Raw genomic sequence first — 17,696 nt, forward strand, 5'->3', positions numbered from 1 at the left:
AAGCCCAGTGTAACCATATGGCAGGGAGCAGAAGGGAGGCAAGTTGAATATTGATAATATTATTTAGAACACTATGTCTTCCAATTTTTTAATGCATAACACAGAATAGAATGGCAGCTGACCTTACCTTTGGCTATTGTTGGCATCTGAAAAGCAATGCTGATCACACCCACCAAATCTCCCAATGGAATTAGGGATCTCAAAATAGACCTGATTCTGATGGCTTCTCCCTTACCAGCATGAATCAACTACACAGGAAGAAAAATAAAGGAATATTAGAATCATTTGTAACGTCACTGTTATAACTATACCAAGGCAATTTGAAGTCATGGTACCCAAGCGTAAAGTGAATTCCTGTTAAGTTTACATATAAAGCCAGATCACTCTCAGAAACAGTTGTTTTAGGTACAGAGACGTTAACCATTTCCAACAACAACATACACCAAAATACATAAAGTACTGTGTAGACAAGCTGGTTTATCTATTAAAACTATAGATTTTATATCCCCAATATATAAGAAAATACTGAAAACCTGGGATGTTGATAAACACTTAACCACCCCTTCAAATTACATACAAGTATGTACCTATAACAAAAGCGGTAATACAATGGAAAATAATGATCCTCAGACATTGAACATATACTAATATCTGATTGATTTAGCTTATTTCTTCCTTTGTGATAAGAAATTAATATATAGCCATTTATATCCACCCAGACTTCTTCTAAGGATGGGTTTATCCACCTGTTCTTCAGATCACCATCAGCTACTGAGGTACCCATGGTTCCTGTGGATCTGGACACAGTTAAGAATTTCAGGGAGCCTCTGGAACAGACTGCAGTCTCCAAGAGCCAGGGTGGGCATCTGTTTCTTTCATAGGTATGAGACAACAGCATGATTTCTGACAGATAGGAGGCTTCAACCAATAGTTATAAAGATCACGGTGAGTCATTTATCAAATAACTTAGTTATTTCCACTCTTAACAAAGACACATCAACAAGACCAAGTGCTAATTAGCATGATTTCTCTCTTTGTTTCTCTGATTTTTTTTTCACTTTGATAGAGGGGGGAAAAAAAAGCAAATATTGTAAGCATTAAGTATTTTGTCTACAATCACACTCAGCATTCAAATTCTTGGTACTCTTTCCCCATTCACTTAGATGAAAATGCTCATTAGCAGTAAATATTAAATTTTAACAAAAAAAAACTAACTAAATTCTCTAATATTTATTTTCTGTGGTTCCTCCCTGTTCAAACAAAGGAGTACATCAGAAAGGTTTAACCTAACAGAAGTGACAGGGACAAAACAAAATGAAACACGTGGGCATTTGGTTTAGCAGCTGGGACTCCAAGATTCAAATTTCCATTTTGGAGTGCATAGGTTCAGTGTTGACTCTGCTTCTGACTCCAGCTTCCTTTTTTTTTTTTTTTTTTTAATGTTCTTTTTTCTTTTTTTTTGACAGGCAGAGTTAGTGAGAGAGAGAGAGACAGAGAGAAAGGCCTTACTTTTTCCCTTGGTTCACCCCCTAAATGGCTGCTACGGCCGGCGCTGCGCCGATCCAAAGCCAGGAGCCAGGTACCCCCTCCTGGTCTCCCATGAGGGCGCAGGATGCAAGCACTTGGGCCATCCTCCACTGCCTTCCCAGGCCACAGCAGAGAGCTGGACTGGAAGAGGAGCAACCGGGACAGAATCCGGTGCCCCGACCGGGACTAGAACCCAGGGTGCCTGTGCCACAGGCAGAGGATTAGCCAAGCGAGCCATGTTGCCGGCCTCCAGCTTCCTTCTAATATACACCATGGGAGGCAACAGGTGATGGCTCAAGTTGTGGGGATCCTGTCATCCATGGGGTAGATCTGGATTGGGTTCTCAACTCCAGCTTCAGGCAGGCCCAAGCCCCAGCCATAGTGGGCATTTGGGGAGTGAACCAATGGATAGGAGCACTCTCACTCTCTCTCTTTGTTTCTGTTTCCTGCCACTCAAATACATTTTTTAAAAGATTTATTTAAAAGTCAGAGTTGCAGAGAGAGAGGGAGAGGAAAAGAAAGAGAGAGAGATCTTCCATTTGTTGGTTCACTCCACAGGGCCACAACAGCCAGAAATGAGCCAGGTCGAAGCTAGGAGCCAGGAACTTCTTCTAGATCTCCCACATGGGTGGCAGGAGCCCAGATACCCGGGCCATCTCGTGCTACTTTTCCCAGGCCATTAGCAGGGAGCTGGATCAGAAGTGGAGCAGCTGGAACATGAACCAACACCTATAATGGATGCCAGCTTAGCACGAAGTGGCTTCACTTGCTACACCATAATGCCAGCCCTCCCTCAATTTTTTTTTAAACAAACAAACATAAATAATAAGGATAGAGAGAAAGGTGCTCTACAAGTAAGCACCTCTGGTTTATGCTCATTCCAGGTTGGAAATTGAACTTGCAGTTCTTAACCCTTCTATCCTAGCATAAGTCAATAGGTTTCACACTCTGGGTTGTTTCACATTAACAGGTTATGAAGTTAATTTAATGGTTAGCATTTTTAAAACACATGTAGTAAAAAAAACTGAATTGATTAAAATAAAAGAGAAAATATGAGGGCACTTCAAAAATATTGAAAAATTATATTAAATACATTTATTTTGGTGTAAAAAACTTAAAATCCATGCATTTTTTGGTGCTACCCACTTCCATGAACTTTTTGAAGACTATATGGATGAATGGATTTCAAAATTTTTTTACCAAAATAATTTTATCTTTTAATTCCACTTTCCACAGATGTTTTAAAATACTTTTGTATAATAATGCATTACATAGTAAAAGTAATATTTCCAGAAATTCTAATTCAAGTTGGTCAAAAAGTTTGAAAAGCACTAATCTATAAGATACTATCTTCTCCCTACCTTCTTACCCTCCCATTTGCTTATAAACCAGTGGAGAGCATATAGAACTTAAAATTGTATGAAGAAAATGACTCTTGGTGGGTGGGAGTGGCTGCTTTCTGTATGCACTGTAATAGAAGAAGAAATTGTGTTTAGAAAATACATTATCAGGGGGCCGGCGCTGTGGTTCACTTGGTTAATCCTCCGCCTGCGGTGCCGGCATCCTATATGGGTGCTGGGTTCTAATCCCAGTTGCTCCTCTTCCAGTCCAGCTCTCTGTTGTAGCCCGGAAGGGCAGTGGAGGATGGCCCAAGTGCTTGGGCCCCTGCACCCACGTGGGAGACCAGGAGGAAGCACCTGGTTCCTGGCTTCGGATTGGTGCAGCACCTGCCATGGCGGTCATTTGGGGAGTGAACCAATGGAAGGAAGACCTTCCTCTCTGTCTCTCTCTCTCTCACTGTCTAACTGTATCTGTCAAATAAAATAAAAAGAAAAAAATACATTCTCAGGGCTGGCACTGTGGCCTAGCAGGTAAAGCCGCCACCTGCAGTGCTGGTATCCCATATGTGCGCCAGTTCGAGTCCTGGCTGCTCCACTTCTGATCCATCTCTCTGGTGTGGCCTGGGAAAGCAATTAGAAGATGGACCAAGTCCTTGGACCCCTGTACCCACATGGGAGACCCACAGAAAGCTCCTGGCTCCTGGCTTCGGATCAGTGCAGCTATGGTTGTTGTGGCCAACTGGGGGAGTAAACCAGTAGTTGGAAGACACCTCTCTCTCTCTCTCTCTCTCTCTCTCTCTCTCTCTGCCTTTCTCTCTCTGTGTAACTCTGACTTTCAATAAATAAATAAATCTTTAAAAAAAAAGAAAGTATGTTCTCTTCTTCTTAAACTGTGTGGAAGCTATGTGTGTTTTAGAGTTATATGAATAACTAAGTATTCTATTAATGACTTGTACTGAAATCTCATTACAAATTTTACAACCAATAAGACATATCCAACTAAACAAACATTTGTTCAGCATCTAGGTTGCAGTTATTATTATTTTTTTTTGACAGGCAGAGTGGACAGTGAGAGAGAGAGACAGAGAGAAAGGTCTTCCTTTGCCGTTGGTTTACCCTCCAATGGCTGCCGCGGCCGGCGCGCTGCGGCCGGCGCACCGCGCTGATCCGATGGCAGGAGTCAGGAGCCAGGTGCTTTTCCTGGTCTCCCATGGGGTGCAGGGCCCAAGCACCTGGGCCATCCTCCACTGCACTCCCTGGCCACAGCAGAGAGCTGGCCTGGAAGAGGGGCAACCGGGACAGAATCCGGCGCCCCAACCGGAACTAGAACCCGGTGTGCCGGTGCCGCTAGGTGGAGGATTAGCCTAGTGAGCTGCAGCGCCGGCCTGCAGTTATTATTTTTAATGGAGCATGAAGATTATTGGTTTTGGATGCCATTGTGATTCCTGCCAGCTACGGTTGTCTTAGCAGAGACAGATAAGTCAAGACTGCTGCTCCTGAGTCCCCCAGGCACTTACATGCATTTCAGGAGCACAGCGTCCTAAGAGGTCAATCAAAGCTGCATAAAAGGTCATGATTGCATTCCCCATGTGGATAGTGTCATCCTCTTCCTCCTCCGTATCACTTTCGTGGGTTTTCCAAAAGAGACCAGAAACAAACAGGAGAATTGACATTTTGAATTCATGAAGTATTTCTCAGAGACCACTAGAGTAATATATTTTTTTTTATTTTCGTACTTTTCATATCTGTTTTCAATGTATAGTTTGCTATGATTAAAGGAAAATAATAATGGGTTTAATATCAGATTTGACATTCTATCAGCAAGAACACACAAGTGGGAATTTTAGTATCAAGATTCCTTCAAAAAGGATAAAAAGAATTGGTAACTTGATGGAGTCTACTAATTTCTGGTGGCAGATAGTGTAGTAACAAAGAAAATAAGCAATGGAAAGACTGCAAGCTTACTTCTGTAAACAGAACATATGCAGTTAGGATGATAAAGGCATGATATAAGATACAATTTGACAGGCACACAGTACAACACCTTGCTCAAAATAAGTGCTTTATAAACGCCATTTCATTTACCTCTCTAGCCCACCTCCCACAAGAAATCTGATGTGTCTCCTTCCCCTTACATCTTACATCTATGTAAGAAGATCACAAATGTTTCATTGTCTTGCTGATGAGATGAAAGTCCGGATGGCTATGGAACCTCATGGCCTGCCTCCATGGTAGACTGGCAGAGGGCTGCCTCCACCGGGTGCAGCAGTCTTCAGAGTGACTGCGAGATCATTGCTGGGCACACAAGAGTGTTCCCAGGGCCCTCAGGTGCACATTCAATATTTGTGGTCCTGCATCTGAGGCTTTGATATATTTTCTACTACTGACAGGACTTAAGGATTTCCTGTATCATCTCTGGTTAACTGATAAACATAGAAGTCACAGTGCAATTAACAGAATGCAAAATGTGTCCTGTGAACTTCCAAGTCGAGTAGTATCATTTACTTGGGAGAATATGTGTAATAGACCTACAGTGTTTTGCTGGATCCACTAGTTGGTGAGGGACCATCTCGGGAAGGATCCTCCGCTATTTTTATGGCTTCTTCCATGGCTGCAAGGAGACCATTCCCACCTTCCCCTCTCAAAGCAGGACCAAAACACTCAGGCCTCCGAATGAGCAATCTAACCACAACATTCGCATTCTCTTCCACACTTTCCCCTAAAGTCAAATGGGCAAGATAAGAAAACAGTCACTTCTTATTTAAAAGAATAAAACACTAAAACCCAAGAGTAGAGCAAAAATTTAATATAATTGTTAGTTTCATGCAGGTAAAACACAGTGAATTTTTTTTCTTGCAATTAAAATTTTCAAAGTAAAGTAAGTATTTTGGAGGTATGGTTTCAAATTTATTAACTTGTTATGGGAAAACATGTCACAATCTTTACTATTATTGGAATCCAATTGTTATAATTTACAGAAATTTAGGTATCTAGAGATATTAAACAATAAAATACAATCAAAAGAAAAATATATAATTAACAACAACTGTACAAAATCCCCACTAATAAAACATGCAATTTCTTTACAACTATTCATTTTCCTCATAAAAATGCTAGAACAAATCTTTATGATATGCACCTGTTTTATGCAATTCTATGATTGACCAAAAAAAATCTCAATCAAGTCCTACCATTACAGAAGACAGCAAATCTAAGAAAGTCAAGATATCTTTCTCCTTCGACTGGATTCCACCCAATATCTGGATAACCCTTTGACACCAACATCTGGCAGCTTTGCAGGCCACAACCAGCCAAATAACGAACTACCTATAAATAAGAGGACAAGCAAAGTGTTATCCCTCACATGGAAATTCCTTAGACACTTACACTAGAGACAGTAAATAGTATTCTCTAAGGGTGATTTAAGATGAATGCATTTTATATGTTATTTTCAAATTTTATTTATTTGAAAGGGAGAGAGAGAGAGAGAGAGAGAGAGGTATGGAGGCAGAGATTTGAATGGAGAGCTCCCACTAGCTAGTTCACTCCCCCAAATGCATCCAAATAGCTATGTTGCTGGCTGAAGATGAGAACCAGGAACTCAGTTCAGTTCTTCCACATAGTATGTGTTAAGTGGAGGCAGAATCATGAGCAGAACTGGAGCTCAAACCAGGTATTCCACTATGGGATGTTACATTCCAGTTTCTTAACCACTATGCCTAATGCCCACCCTACAAATTCTTTTTAAAGTGAAGATAATCTACATGAACCCACCATGAGCTCCCTTTAAAAGAATATTAAATATCACAATAAAATATAAAAATAAAGATTTAAAGCCAACTTTAGAAAATATTCCTGAATTTCATATCATTTAATGTGAGACCCTTACCTACAAAAGTCATATTGGATAAGTTTCTGAAATGTGTAAAACAGAATTCATTTGAGATACTGAAAAATTTATGTGATATGAAAAGGAATATTAAATAACTGAATTATTTCTAAAATGATGCATCAATTTAATGTGGGAGTAGTACAAGAAAAAATGAAAAGAAACAGAGAAGAACTAAACTTAGAGTCAAATATCTTTGTGTCAAATTGAGCCTGCATCATTTACTGGATGCCACATTTTGAAAAAGTTATTGATGATTTTTTCAGGCATGGCATCAGTGTCTAAAAAACTTTTTATCCAAGTTGAGTATCCATATGCTAAAAAAAAAAGTCACACAATCTTGAATTTTTGGGGAGCCACATGACGCCACACATGGAAAATTCCACACCTAATCTCATGTGACATGTCACAGTCAAAATGCAGGTGCACTAAAAATATCATATAAAATTTCACCTTCAGGTTATAACATGAATACGAATCATAAAATTTTCAGGTTTAGACTTGGGTTGTATCCCCAAAGTATTTCACTGTGTATATGCAAATATTCTAAAAAGAAAGGAAAAAAAATCCTTAAATCTGAAGCACTTACGGTACTATGCATTTTTGATAAAGAATTCTCAATCTGTAACACCACCCCTTTTTCAGTATATGTGAACTCAATTAAAATTCTCTGCTTAGTTTTACCTCTTAACACATTTTGTTTTAGTCAGATGTTGGTCTTCTGTTTCATAATTAGCTCTGTTTTAAATGACATCCCAAAAGAAGTCATTATCAATGGTAATAAAACTGTTAAAGGATCAATTTATCAGAGTTACATCCAGCACCAGTAAAATCAGCTTTTAAAAGAAATAAGTAATATGGCTAATTATATTTGATGCAACTATACTGAAGTATCATCGATATATAATAAAGTTAGCTATCTAAGTATAAAACCAGTGAGTTTGGAAAGATGTATACACATGTAAAAGCATGCCACATCGAGACACAGAACATTTCTCCCTTGCTTCAAAGCTCCCCTGAGCCCTCTGCAATCACTTCTTCCCTACACACTCACACCTAAAGCAATTCGCTTTCTCTCTCTACAAATTAGCTTGCATTTTCTAGAACATTTACATGTAATCATGCAGCAGGTAGCTTTCTGTGCCCGTTATTTTTACTCAGCATAATGATTTTGAAATTCAGTCACACTGTGAATATCATTTGTCATTCATTCTTTTTTAATGCTTAATAGCACCCCCATGTACACAGATTTACCAAAATTTTGTTCATCAACTTATATTTGGCAAACATTTGATTTTCTTGCAGTTCGAGGCTATGATGAATACAATGTCTATAAACATTAATGGTCACGTCTTGATGGACGTATATTTTCCTTTCTATTGAGAAATTCATAGGGGTGGGAAGTGGTGATATATAGGTTATGGTAGGCATAGATTTAACTTGTTAAAAAAAATTGTCAAACTGTTTTCCAAACTGACTCTACCATTGTTCAACCCAATAGTAGTAGATGAGGGGCCCTGTTGTTCTACATCCTCCTCAACATTTCGTATTTTCAATATTAGTCATTTGAATGAACATGTGAATAAAAATATTTCCAATAATATATGAGAGGGAAGTCTTCTGAGATGAGTCAGAGAAACAAAGTTTCAGTTTCTGGACTGGTGTGTCAGAAGGTTTTGGGGATGCATTCAATGGCTCTGCAGTGAGTGACCACTGCTAATGCCATTCTCTAGGACTGGGGCACATAGTTAACAATGGAGAAAAAACACACTGACCTCACTGACTTGATATCATAGTAGGAAACTTATTTTTTAAAATACATACATCTTAACAAAATATATTTATTTTAAACATAAATAATTTAAAGCTACATATATTTAAATAAGTATTTATTTAAAAATTAAATTAAAATGTATTCATGTATATAGTATATACATATATATTTTTCCAGATATTGAAAGCAAAGGAGTAACAGGTTAAGAAGAGCTTTAGAACCTGGGAAACGCTTTCAATTTTAAAGAGGATGGAACAGGAGGAGCTGTTCAAGAAAGTGACTGTGCAGTCACAACGTGCAGGATGTCTGCAAAGGACAACTTTGGTAAGGCTGCTGCACAGAGAAGGAGAGCAAGAGCAAGCCCATAGGCCCTGGGACAAAGCACATTTGGCTCATTCTAACAACAACAAGGAAACAGAGCAAATAATAGTATGAGATCAAATTTATGAGTATGTAGGATCAGGTTTTGAAAGAGCTGCTGCAATACCTTTATTTTTACTTGGAATGAGATGGAAATCTTCTGGAGAGTCCTGGGCAAAGGACTAACATGTTCCTTTCTCTGAGGACTATTTTGGCTTAAGGAAAGATCAGACTCTCAGGGAAACCATGGGGAAGACTACTGCAGCTACACTACGCGAAACATTTCCCAGAAACCTGTCAACATATGTATGGCATAATATCCAAAGAGTTCATGGCCTTGGGATATTGGTGATGCCTTGCACTGGAATACATGAACATATGATGTGAAATGCATGTATAAGATGTTAAAACAAAATTTTAAAAAATCAAAGGTGTATGCTTAAAGCAAAAGCAACAAGAGGTATCATGAAAAGACAAAAACTCACAATAACACTGAGAAAGTAAGTCCACTCCAGTTTCAAAGAAAAATGCTTGTGAATAGGTAAATACTTCATATCTTTATAACTGCTAACAATAACAGCCATCTAATTATGTATAATGTAAGATATAACATATGGTATGTAACCAATTGTTATTATAATATACTTTAATTCTAATCTAACTATTTATATGTTTAAAAATCTTAGGAAGAACTATGAACAACCTAAGTCACAAACAACACACAGGACAGGATAGTAGCTTACCTTTTCCAGATCTGGCTCACGCAAAGCTAGGGCCAACTCATTATTATCCATCACTGAGGCTGCTGCCACGTCCAGTGGTGTTGAACCTCTCATAGCTGGTGAGGCTGTTAATTCCAATGAAGATGAAAGAAAATCTGGATTATACTACAACTATAAAAATATATTAACTCTTAAAGTGTAATTTCTAAACACTATAATACTGCAATAATCTAGATTGATTCCATAAAAATTTGACTTTAAAATACTTTAACTGTAAAATAAAAATTTGTTTTATAAGATATAATGTTTTGAGGGTATACAACATGATCTTTGGAAACATGTATACTTTGTAACATGGTTAAATTGAGCTATTTTTTAAGATTTTTTTTTATTAGAAAGGCAGAATTACAGAGACAGAGAGAGAACTACCATCTGCTGGTTCACTCCTCAAATGGCTGCAGCAGCTGGAGCTGGGCCAGACAGAAAACAGGAGCTTCTTCCAGGTCTCCCACATGGGTGCAGGCTCCTAAGCACTTGGGTCATTTTCCATTGCTTTTCCAGGTGCATTAGCAGAGAACTGGTTTGGAAGTGGAGCAGCCGAGATTCCAACCAGCACCCATATGAGATGCTGGTGCTGTAGGTGGCAGCTAAACCCGTGACATCACAGTGCTGGCTCCTAAACTGAACTTTTAACAAATATCCTATCTCATGCATTTATTTTTTTACGTGTGTGGTAAGAACACTTAAAATATACTCTCAGTGATTTCCAAGAATGACTCTCACAATACCATAAGCTATAGCAATCATGTTGTAAAACAGATCTCTTGAACTCTTGTAATTCCTCCTGTTTAACTGAAATTTGTAACCTTGGACCAACACCTTCCCAACCTATTCCTCTTGCCACTGGTAATTTCCATTCTGCTATTTGCCTTTATGAAATCAACTTTTTGGATTTCATTCCTAAGCAAGATCATACAGTATTTGACTTTTTGTGTCTTGCTTTTTTCACATAAAATAATAACCTTCAAATTCATTCATGTTGTCAAAAATAATGGGATTTCCTTCTTCTAAAACACTGAATAGCATTCTATTACACACACACACACACACACACATATATATATATGGCATTTTATTATTCCACCATTGATAGGCACTTAGACTTATTTCATATCTTGGCTGTTATAAATAAAGCCAAAACGAACATGGGAGTGCAGAATATCTTCAACATATATCCAGTAGTGGGATTGTTGAGTCATACGGTATTTATATTTTTAATTTTTTAAAGATTTATTTGAAAGGCAGAGAGAGGGAGATTTTCCATCCACTGGTTCACTCCCCAGGTGGCCACAACATTTGGGGCTGGGCCAGTCCAAATCAGGAACCCAGAAATTCACCCATGTCTCCCACATGAGTGGCTGGGGCCCAAGCACTTGGGCCATCTTCTGTTACTTTCTCAATCACATTAGCGGGGAGCTGGATCTGAACTAGAGCAGCCGAGACTGCAACCAGCACTCTAATATGGGATGCCATCACAGGCAGCAGCTTAACCTGCTGCAACACTACGCCAGGCCCTATTTTTAATTTTTTGAGTAACATCCATACTGTTTTCCAATACGGCTCTACTAATTTATATCACCAATAATTTACAATGGTTCCCTTATAGCCACATCCTTGCCAACATTTCTTATCTTTTGTGTTTTGAGAAGTAGAGGCAGAGAGAAATATAAAGACACAGAGAAGCAGAGAGTTCTCATCCATTGGTACACTCCCCAGATATCCTCAATGGCCAGGGCTGAGTCAGACTAAATCCAGGAACTGGGAACTTAGTCCAGGGGTCTGATATGAGTGACAGAGATCCACATGCTGAAATAATCACCTGCTGTCCCAAAGGATTAGTGCATTAGTAAGAAACTGGAAACAGGAGTGAAGCTGAGACACAAGCCCCAACACCCTGATATGGGATGTAGGCATCCCACTGAGTAGCTCAACTTCTGGCTTAAACTCTAGGCAAAATGTTAACCCCCCATATTTTTTTAAAAAATAGTGATTCTAATTATAGTGACATGATATTCTCATTGTGGTTTTGATTTTCAATTTCCTAATGATTAGTGATATTAAAAATTTTCTCATTTACCTCTTGGTCACTTTTATGTCTTTGATTATTGTCTACTTAGGCCATTTATCCATTTTTAACATAAAGTTTAATTTTAATGTATAATATATATAACTTTTACCTTAAAGATCAAATGAAAGTCATATGCTTACTTACCAAGACCAACACTACTGTTTTCCAGTAAGTAACTGAGATGATCAAACATGGCTTTTTGATTCTGCCGACTTATACGACAGAAATAACAGAGAAAACGGCAACAGTTGGCCACCATCTTCGGGAAGGTGATTTCCTATATAAAGAGCATTGAGTTAGATACTGACAGAAAACAATGTTTATAAAATTGAGTTTAGAAGTTGCTGTATCAAGCACGTTTTCAGTATATGTGTTCCCATACAGGCCAATTCTCAGATAGTAAAGACTTTCATATGTACAGACTATGACTTACCTAGTCCTCCAACAATTGAAAAATTAAGCCCAACAATAACTCAGCAACCTCATTATTACAAAAAGGTTGAATCTGGAATTAATCTATAGCCCTAAACTCAAAAAGGTGGCATGAGTCTTATTTTTGGATCAGACACAGTTGTAATTCCTAACATTCTTAGATATGCTTCTTTTGGATATTACACATCCTCTTTCATTTTGTCTTATAAAATTGAGATAGTATGAATAACAATACCTATAGTAGATAATTCATTACTATCTCATTAAAATTGAGATAGTATGAATAACAATACCTATAGTAGATAATTCATATAGAGAGAATTCATTGCGTTAATTTCTGAAAACTATACAGTTCAACATTTGGACCCACACGAAAGTGTCTTCCCCTTAAACTCCTTATTATTACTAAGATCCAAGGAATTCACAACCTCCCTGATTTGCACACAGCTTGCCTGCTGAGATTGGCCCCCTTATTGGAATACCTGCCTAGTAGGCTCCACCAAACAGGTCTCCCTTGAGGGACACATCTTATCACAATATATCCCTCATGCTCCCAAATTACCCCCTTAGCAGAATATATTATTAATGTTTATGTCTTTTAGACAGGCTGAATATGGGAAATATAGAATCATTTCATATATTGTGAAAATATCTCAAAATTAAAATATAGAAACACATTTTGCATATCAGAGTTTATAAAATTATGCTGATTTAAATGAATTTTTTATTATATTACTCTACTAATTTGGTTTTCAAGAACTTTATTTTAAATTATTGTCACTTAAAAGTTCACTTTACAGTCAAAACAAATACATTTCCAAGCATTATTATCAAATCTTGATTTATACCAGAAATGTAGTGGAACCAATTATCATCTGAATCACCAGGAATGGCTGGGTTTGAAGAAAATGCTGTGTTAAGGACTTGATGGCAATTGAATTAAAACTCAAAATTTAAAAATAAATTAGGATAGCATTAACCTTCAAATTATTTAAATACCCCCTAAGTGAGAGAGTACTTTAAGAGACAATAAATTACATTTCACAAGACAGAAACTTTCTGCAATACCGATAAAGGACAAAACTAGTGGTACATCCAACTCTCAATCTCTAAGGTTTGCATGCTTTTTTCAAAGCATGTTCTTTTAAAAATAGTCCTCCTAAGAGGTTTTAAGAAATTCTCATTAACCTGCAACCCATATACTCTTGGAGGATCTACTAAATGGCATCGCAAGAATCAAAGATTTTCCTTTACCTTGGACTCTCCACCTCCAAGGACATTCACCATGACCTCCATCACTGTCTCATGCATTCCAAGTGCCCTCATGAGGTTCGGGTGCTGGTAAAACACTTTATTATTCATGATATCTCTAGAAACCACAGTGGTGGCATAGGAGAAAGTACAGAATTCAGAGAAATTTAAATAAAAAATTTTGAGATGTTTATGTATCTTAGAAATAACTTAAACATATAGAAATATCACAGTTAAGTAACAATTACTTTTTTTTAAGAGTCTTTTTTTTTTTTTTTTTTTTTTTTTTTGACAGGCAGAGTTAGACAATGAGAGAGAGACAGAGAGAGATCTTCCTTTCCGTTGGTTCATCCTCCAAGTGGCCACTACGACCAGCACACTGTGCTGATCTGAAGCCAGGAGCCAGGTGCTTCCTCCTGGTCTCCCATGCGGGTGCAGGGCCCAAGCACTTGGGCCATCCTCCACTGCACTCTCGGGCCACAGCAGAGAGCTGGACTGGAAGAGGAGCAACCAGGACAGAATCGGGACTAGAACCCAGGGTGCTGGTGCCGCAGGCTGAGGATTAGCCTAGTAGCTGCGGTGCTGGCCAGTAACAATTACTTTTAAGTTCAATTTACTTTTTCTCAAAAATATTGTTAAGTCTACCAGAAGTGGTACTTAAGTCGTCTATTCTTCTCAGTTACAAGAGATGTACTAAAAAATGTAAACCCTGATTACAGGAAATAATTTTGGATATTTTGTCCTAATTTTATGGATATCCAAACATATGTCTTATATTTTATTATATAGAAATATGAAAGCAGAGTTATATCACAATTGTACAAAATTCCTGTACAAATCTTGACATACTAGCTTCTCTGCTTTTATACATGAGTGTAATATTTTTAGTATTGATGTATCAAATATTTGTATGGATAATTGCCATAGTGTCATTTGCTGTTATATTCATTCTTATTCTGTAGAAATGCTTAAAAGGAAACATTCTCCAAGAGAAAACAAATATATGTGAATTCCAGGTTCAAGTAATTCGATTCATGAAAATGGAATTCAACTTAAAGAAATAGGAACAAATGATACCTTAAATGTTTCATATTATCATTACTGCATAATACATCATTGCAATGTGTCAAGATATTTTAAGAATGCTAACATTCAGCAAGATGCATAACTCACTTCAAATAAAGAGTTCTGTTGACTTTTATTTTGACATAAATCAAATCAGTCCAAGAATCTTTATTATAAAAAACTGTTAGAGCTATAGCATGAAAAAATAAATACAACCTACAAGAAAATGGAAATCTCTTCAAATCTAATTTCCTTAATTAAATCACTCACCAATTTAGTCATATGATAAATTTTTAGTTACTCCAGGTATCTCAATAATGTATAATAATATGATTCATATATAGATACATACATAGATATAAATATATGGAAAGAGACAAAGCTTTAAGATAGCACAGATCAAAAAAACAACTTGGGGGCCCAGGATGAATGGAGGTCTAACTTATTTGCTACAAGATGGACTAAGGCCTTTTTTCAAATATGACTGTGAAATATTTGGCAATAAAACTTTCAACTCACAAACCACAGCTGTAAACCTAGTGTTTGCTCTCTCTTTAATTAAAATCTTTTTGAATGCAATTACTTTCATTTGCAAACCTTGTTTATTTTTAGTTTTTTAAAAAAATTAAGTGGATTTTTAACTCTACCACCCAGTAGATAGGTGGTTATGTATTAAGCATGTCCTTTCTGTAAAATATTTCTAATACCACAAAATGTAGCATTTTATTTTTGTCATATTATTTTGAGTCTGATTATTTTGAGTGCTTTATTTGTTTATGACAAAAAGTACTATTGTGGCCTTACAAAAGGACAAAGTTATCTCCATTTCCTTGAAGATTTTTAATTTTTCCTTTTGGGTAAGATGACTTACTCTAAGAGATCTCTTCAAATTGAATTTAAATATTAGTACTCAGTAAGACCCATGTTAACACATTTATAAATAAAGATAATAATATTTCATTTCTTCCAATAGGTTTTTCTATTTTCTTTTTTGCATACATATTTTACTGTGCAAATATTATCATAAATTTAGATCATAACCTTAGAGATTTATATAGTACTTTTATTAAATACTTTAAAAGCCCGTGAGTAGTTATTATTATTTTCTGAGTCTAGAATGCATATAAATTAAACAAACTGTATATTTACATTTATACACTTGCTTTCTTCTCTCAGGAAAATTTTTGAGCTCTGTCAAAAAAGAGGGTATACTCTTGCATTGGCTATTTTTTTCTCAATAAATGAATCAGATTTCTTTGATCACTTTTATGGTTTATACGTGTTCTATTTATTCATGCAGCAGTAACCTTTATTATCTGCTCTTTGGTCTGATATCTATATGACTACATTAGCTTTTTTAACCTGAATATTTATCTTTTCATCACATTAAAATACCATCTAAATTTCTACATCTTTAGGCATTTTTCTTATAAATATCAAACAGCTTTTTATATATTTGTTATATCTTGATTCTATTTCACAGCCCCAAACTAGAGAAACTTGATGATGATTACATAGATTACACATATATAAACTAGCAGTTTACTCACTAAAACTTTATATACCCATCCTTTCCCTCTGAAATCTCTTTATCTCTTAATGCATATTCCCCAGGATAAAAACTTAATAAGGCCTTTCAATGACTAATTCTGAACTGTCTTTCTTTTGCCCTCAGTCTTGACTATGAGGTATAACCTGTAATCCCAAATCACATATGAAGCTAAAATTCCTGACACTGGATCCTCGGAAGAGTCATCCCTGCCCCCTTCCTCTTCCAAAGCCCAGGAGATACAGAATATTCCTTACTGTTTCCTCCTGATGAGTGTTTCCCTCCATCTACTACAGATTTTAATGTGCTTTTATTATCTGATGTTTTCATATGGCTACATATTACTGAGAGTCAAAAACTTCTAAGATAGTTGTTACATCTCATTCCATCTTACTGACCAGCTATAAATCAGTCACCTTTCATTATTGATCAGTTTTCTTACTTAGCTTAAAAACAGTCTCTAGGGAGAAAAACCCAACTTAATGATAATATAGCCTAGACATTATATTTGCATTAATGTATCTATTATACTTTCCTAGGGATAAAGAACTAGAAAGAATTTATAAGACAAACGTTTAATATGTTAAATAATTTACCCCAATCCACGAATCATAAGCTTCTCTTCCTCTTTGCCCATTCTTACACTCAGCAGAGAACGAATTTGACCAAGAGATGCCAGCAGGTTGATGGTGTCCTCCACAGAGACGCCATTGATAGTGTAGGTCTTCGGCAGGGCCCGGACCAGTCCCCCAATGCCATCGTACTGCCGATGAAGTAGCACAAACATGGCTCTCACCAACTCAGGGTCTTCAATGACAGACTCTTGGGCCCATCGAACCATGGTCTCAGAAATCAACTGCTGAAGAGTGGCTGTAAAGTTGTTATGGGTGGTTTTTAAAGAAGAAATTAGTAAGAGAAGACTCCCCGGATATGTCAATTCTATACCCCATAGCCCCAAACTCTTATCTGTATTTGCAGCAGAATTGATAAAGTTATGAGTATTTGAATATTATCTATATTTTAATAAGGAGCAATTATGGACACACGGGGATAAAAACAGATCTTTCTTTAAAAGCCATTCTTTTTTTTTTTTTTTTTTTTTTGACAAGTAGAGTGGACAGTGAGAGAGAGACAGACAGAGAGAAAGGTCTTCCTTTTGCCCTTGGTTCACCCTCCAATGGCCGCTGCAGCCCGCGCTGCGGCCAGCGCATCGCGCTGATCCGAAGGCAGGAGCCAGGTGCTTCTCCTGGTCTCCCATGCAGGTGCAGGGCCCAAGCACTTGGGCCATCCTCCACTGCACTCCTGGGCCATAGCAGAGAGCTGGCCTGGAAGAGGGGCAACTGGGACAGAATTCAGCGCGCCGAACGGGACTAGAACCTGGTGTGCCGGCAACGCAGGCGGAGGATTAGCCTAGTGAGCCACGGCGCCGGCCTAAAAGCCATTTTTAATATTAAATTTGCCATTTCAAAGTTGCAGCAGCTATTTCAAAATTACAGTTGGTATTCCATAAGTAACTGAATTATGACAATTAACCTGAGATGCTCTATTACTTTCATTTACTTTGTTCCATTATTTTCCTTCCTGAAAGTCTATCATCATATATCCTTGTGAAGCTCATAGAAATTCAAGGAGGTACCTGTTTAGTTAGTAGTCTCCTTA

General features: G+C 37.3%; 1 protein-coding gene across 1 annotated transcript in view; it reads right to left on the reverse strand.

The window, feature by feature from the left end:
- RYR2 (ryanodine receptor 2) overlaps positions 1-17,696 on the reverse strand; it is a gene marked incomplete at its 5' end in the record, with an annotated part of 557,937 nt that overhangs the window by 183,507 nt on the left and 356,734 nt on the right. Inside the window, 8 exon segments of the mRNA NM_001082757.1 lie at positions 128-248; positions 4,385-4,490; positions 5,400-5,586; positions 6,059-6,194; positions 9,634-9,737; positions 11,885-12,017; positions 13,427-13,541; positions 16,634-16,907. Of these exon segments, the coding sequence (NP_001076226.1) occupies positions 128-248; positions 4,385-4,490; positions 5,400-5,586; positions 6,059-6,194; positions 9,634-9,737; positions 11,885-12,017; positions 13,427-13,541; positions 16,634-16,907 (1,176 nt within the window).

The sequence above is a fragment of the Oryctolagus cuniculus genome, chromosome 13 (genome assembly GCF_964237555.1).
Source record: "Oryctolagus cuniculus chromosome 13, mOryCun1.1, whole genome shotgun sequence".
Taxonomy (NCBI): Eukaryota; Metazoa; Chordata; class Mammalia; order Lagomorpha; family Leporidae; genus Oryctolagus; species Oryctolagus cuniculus.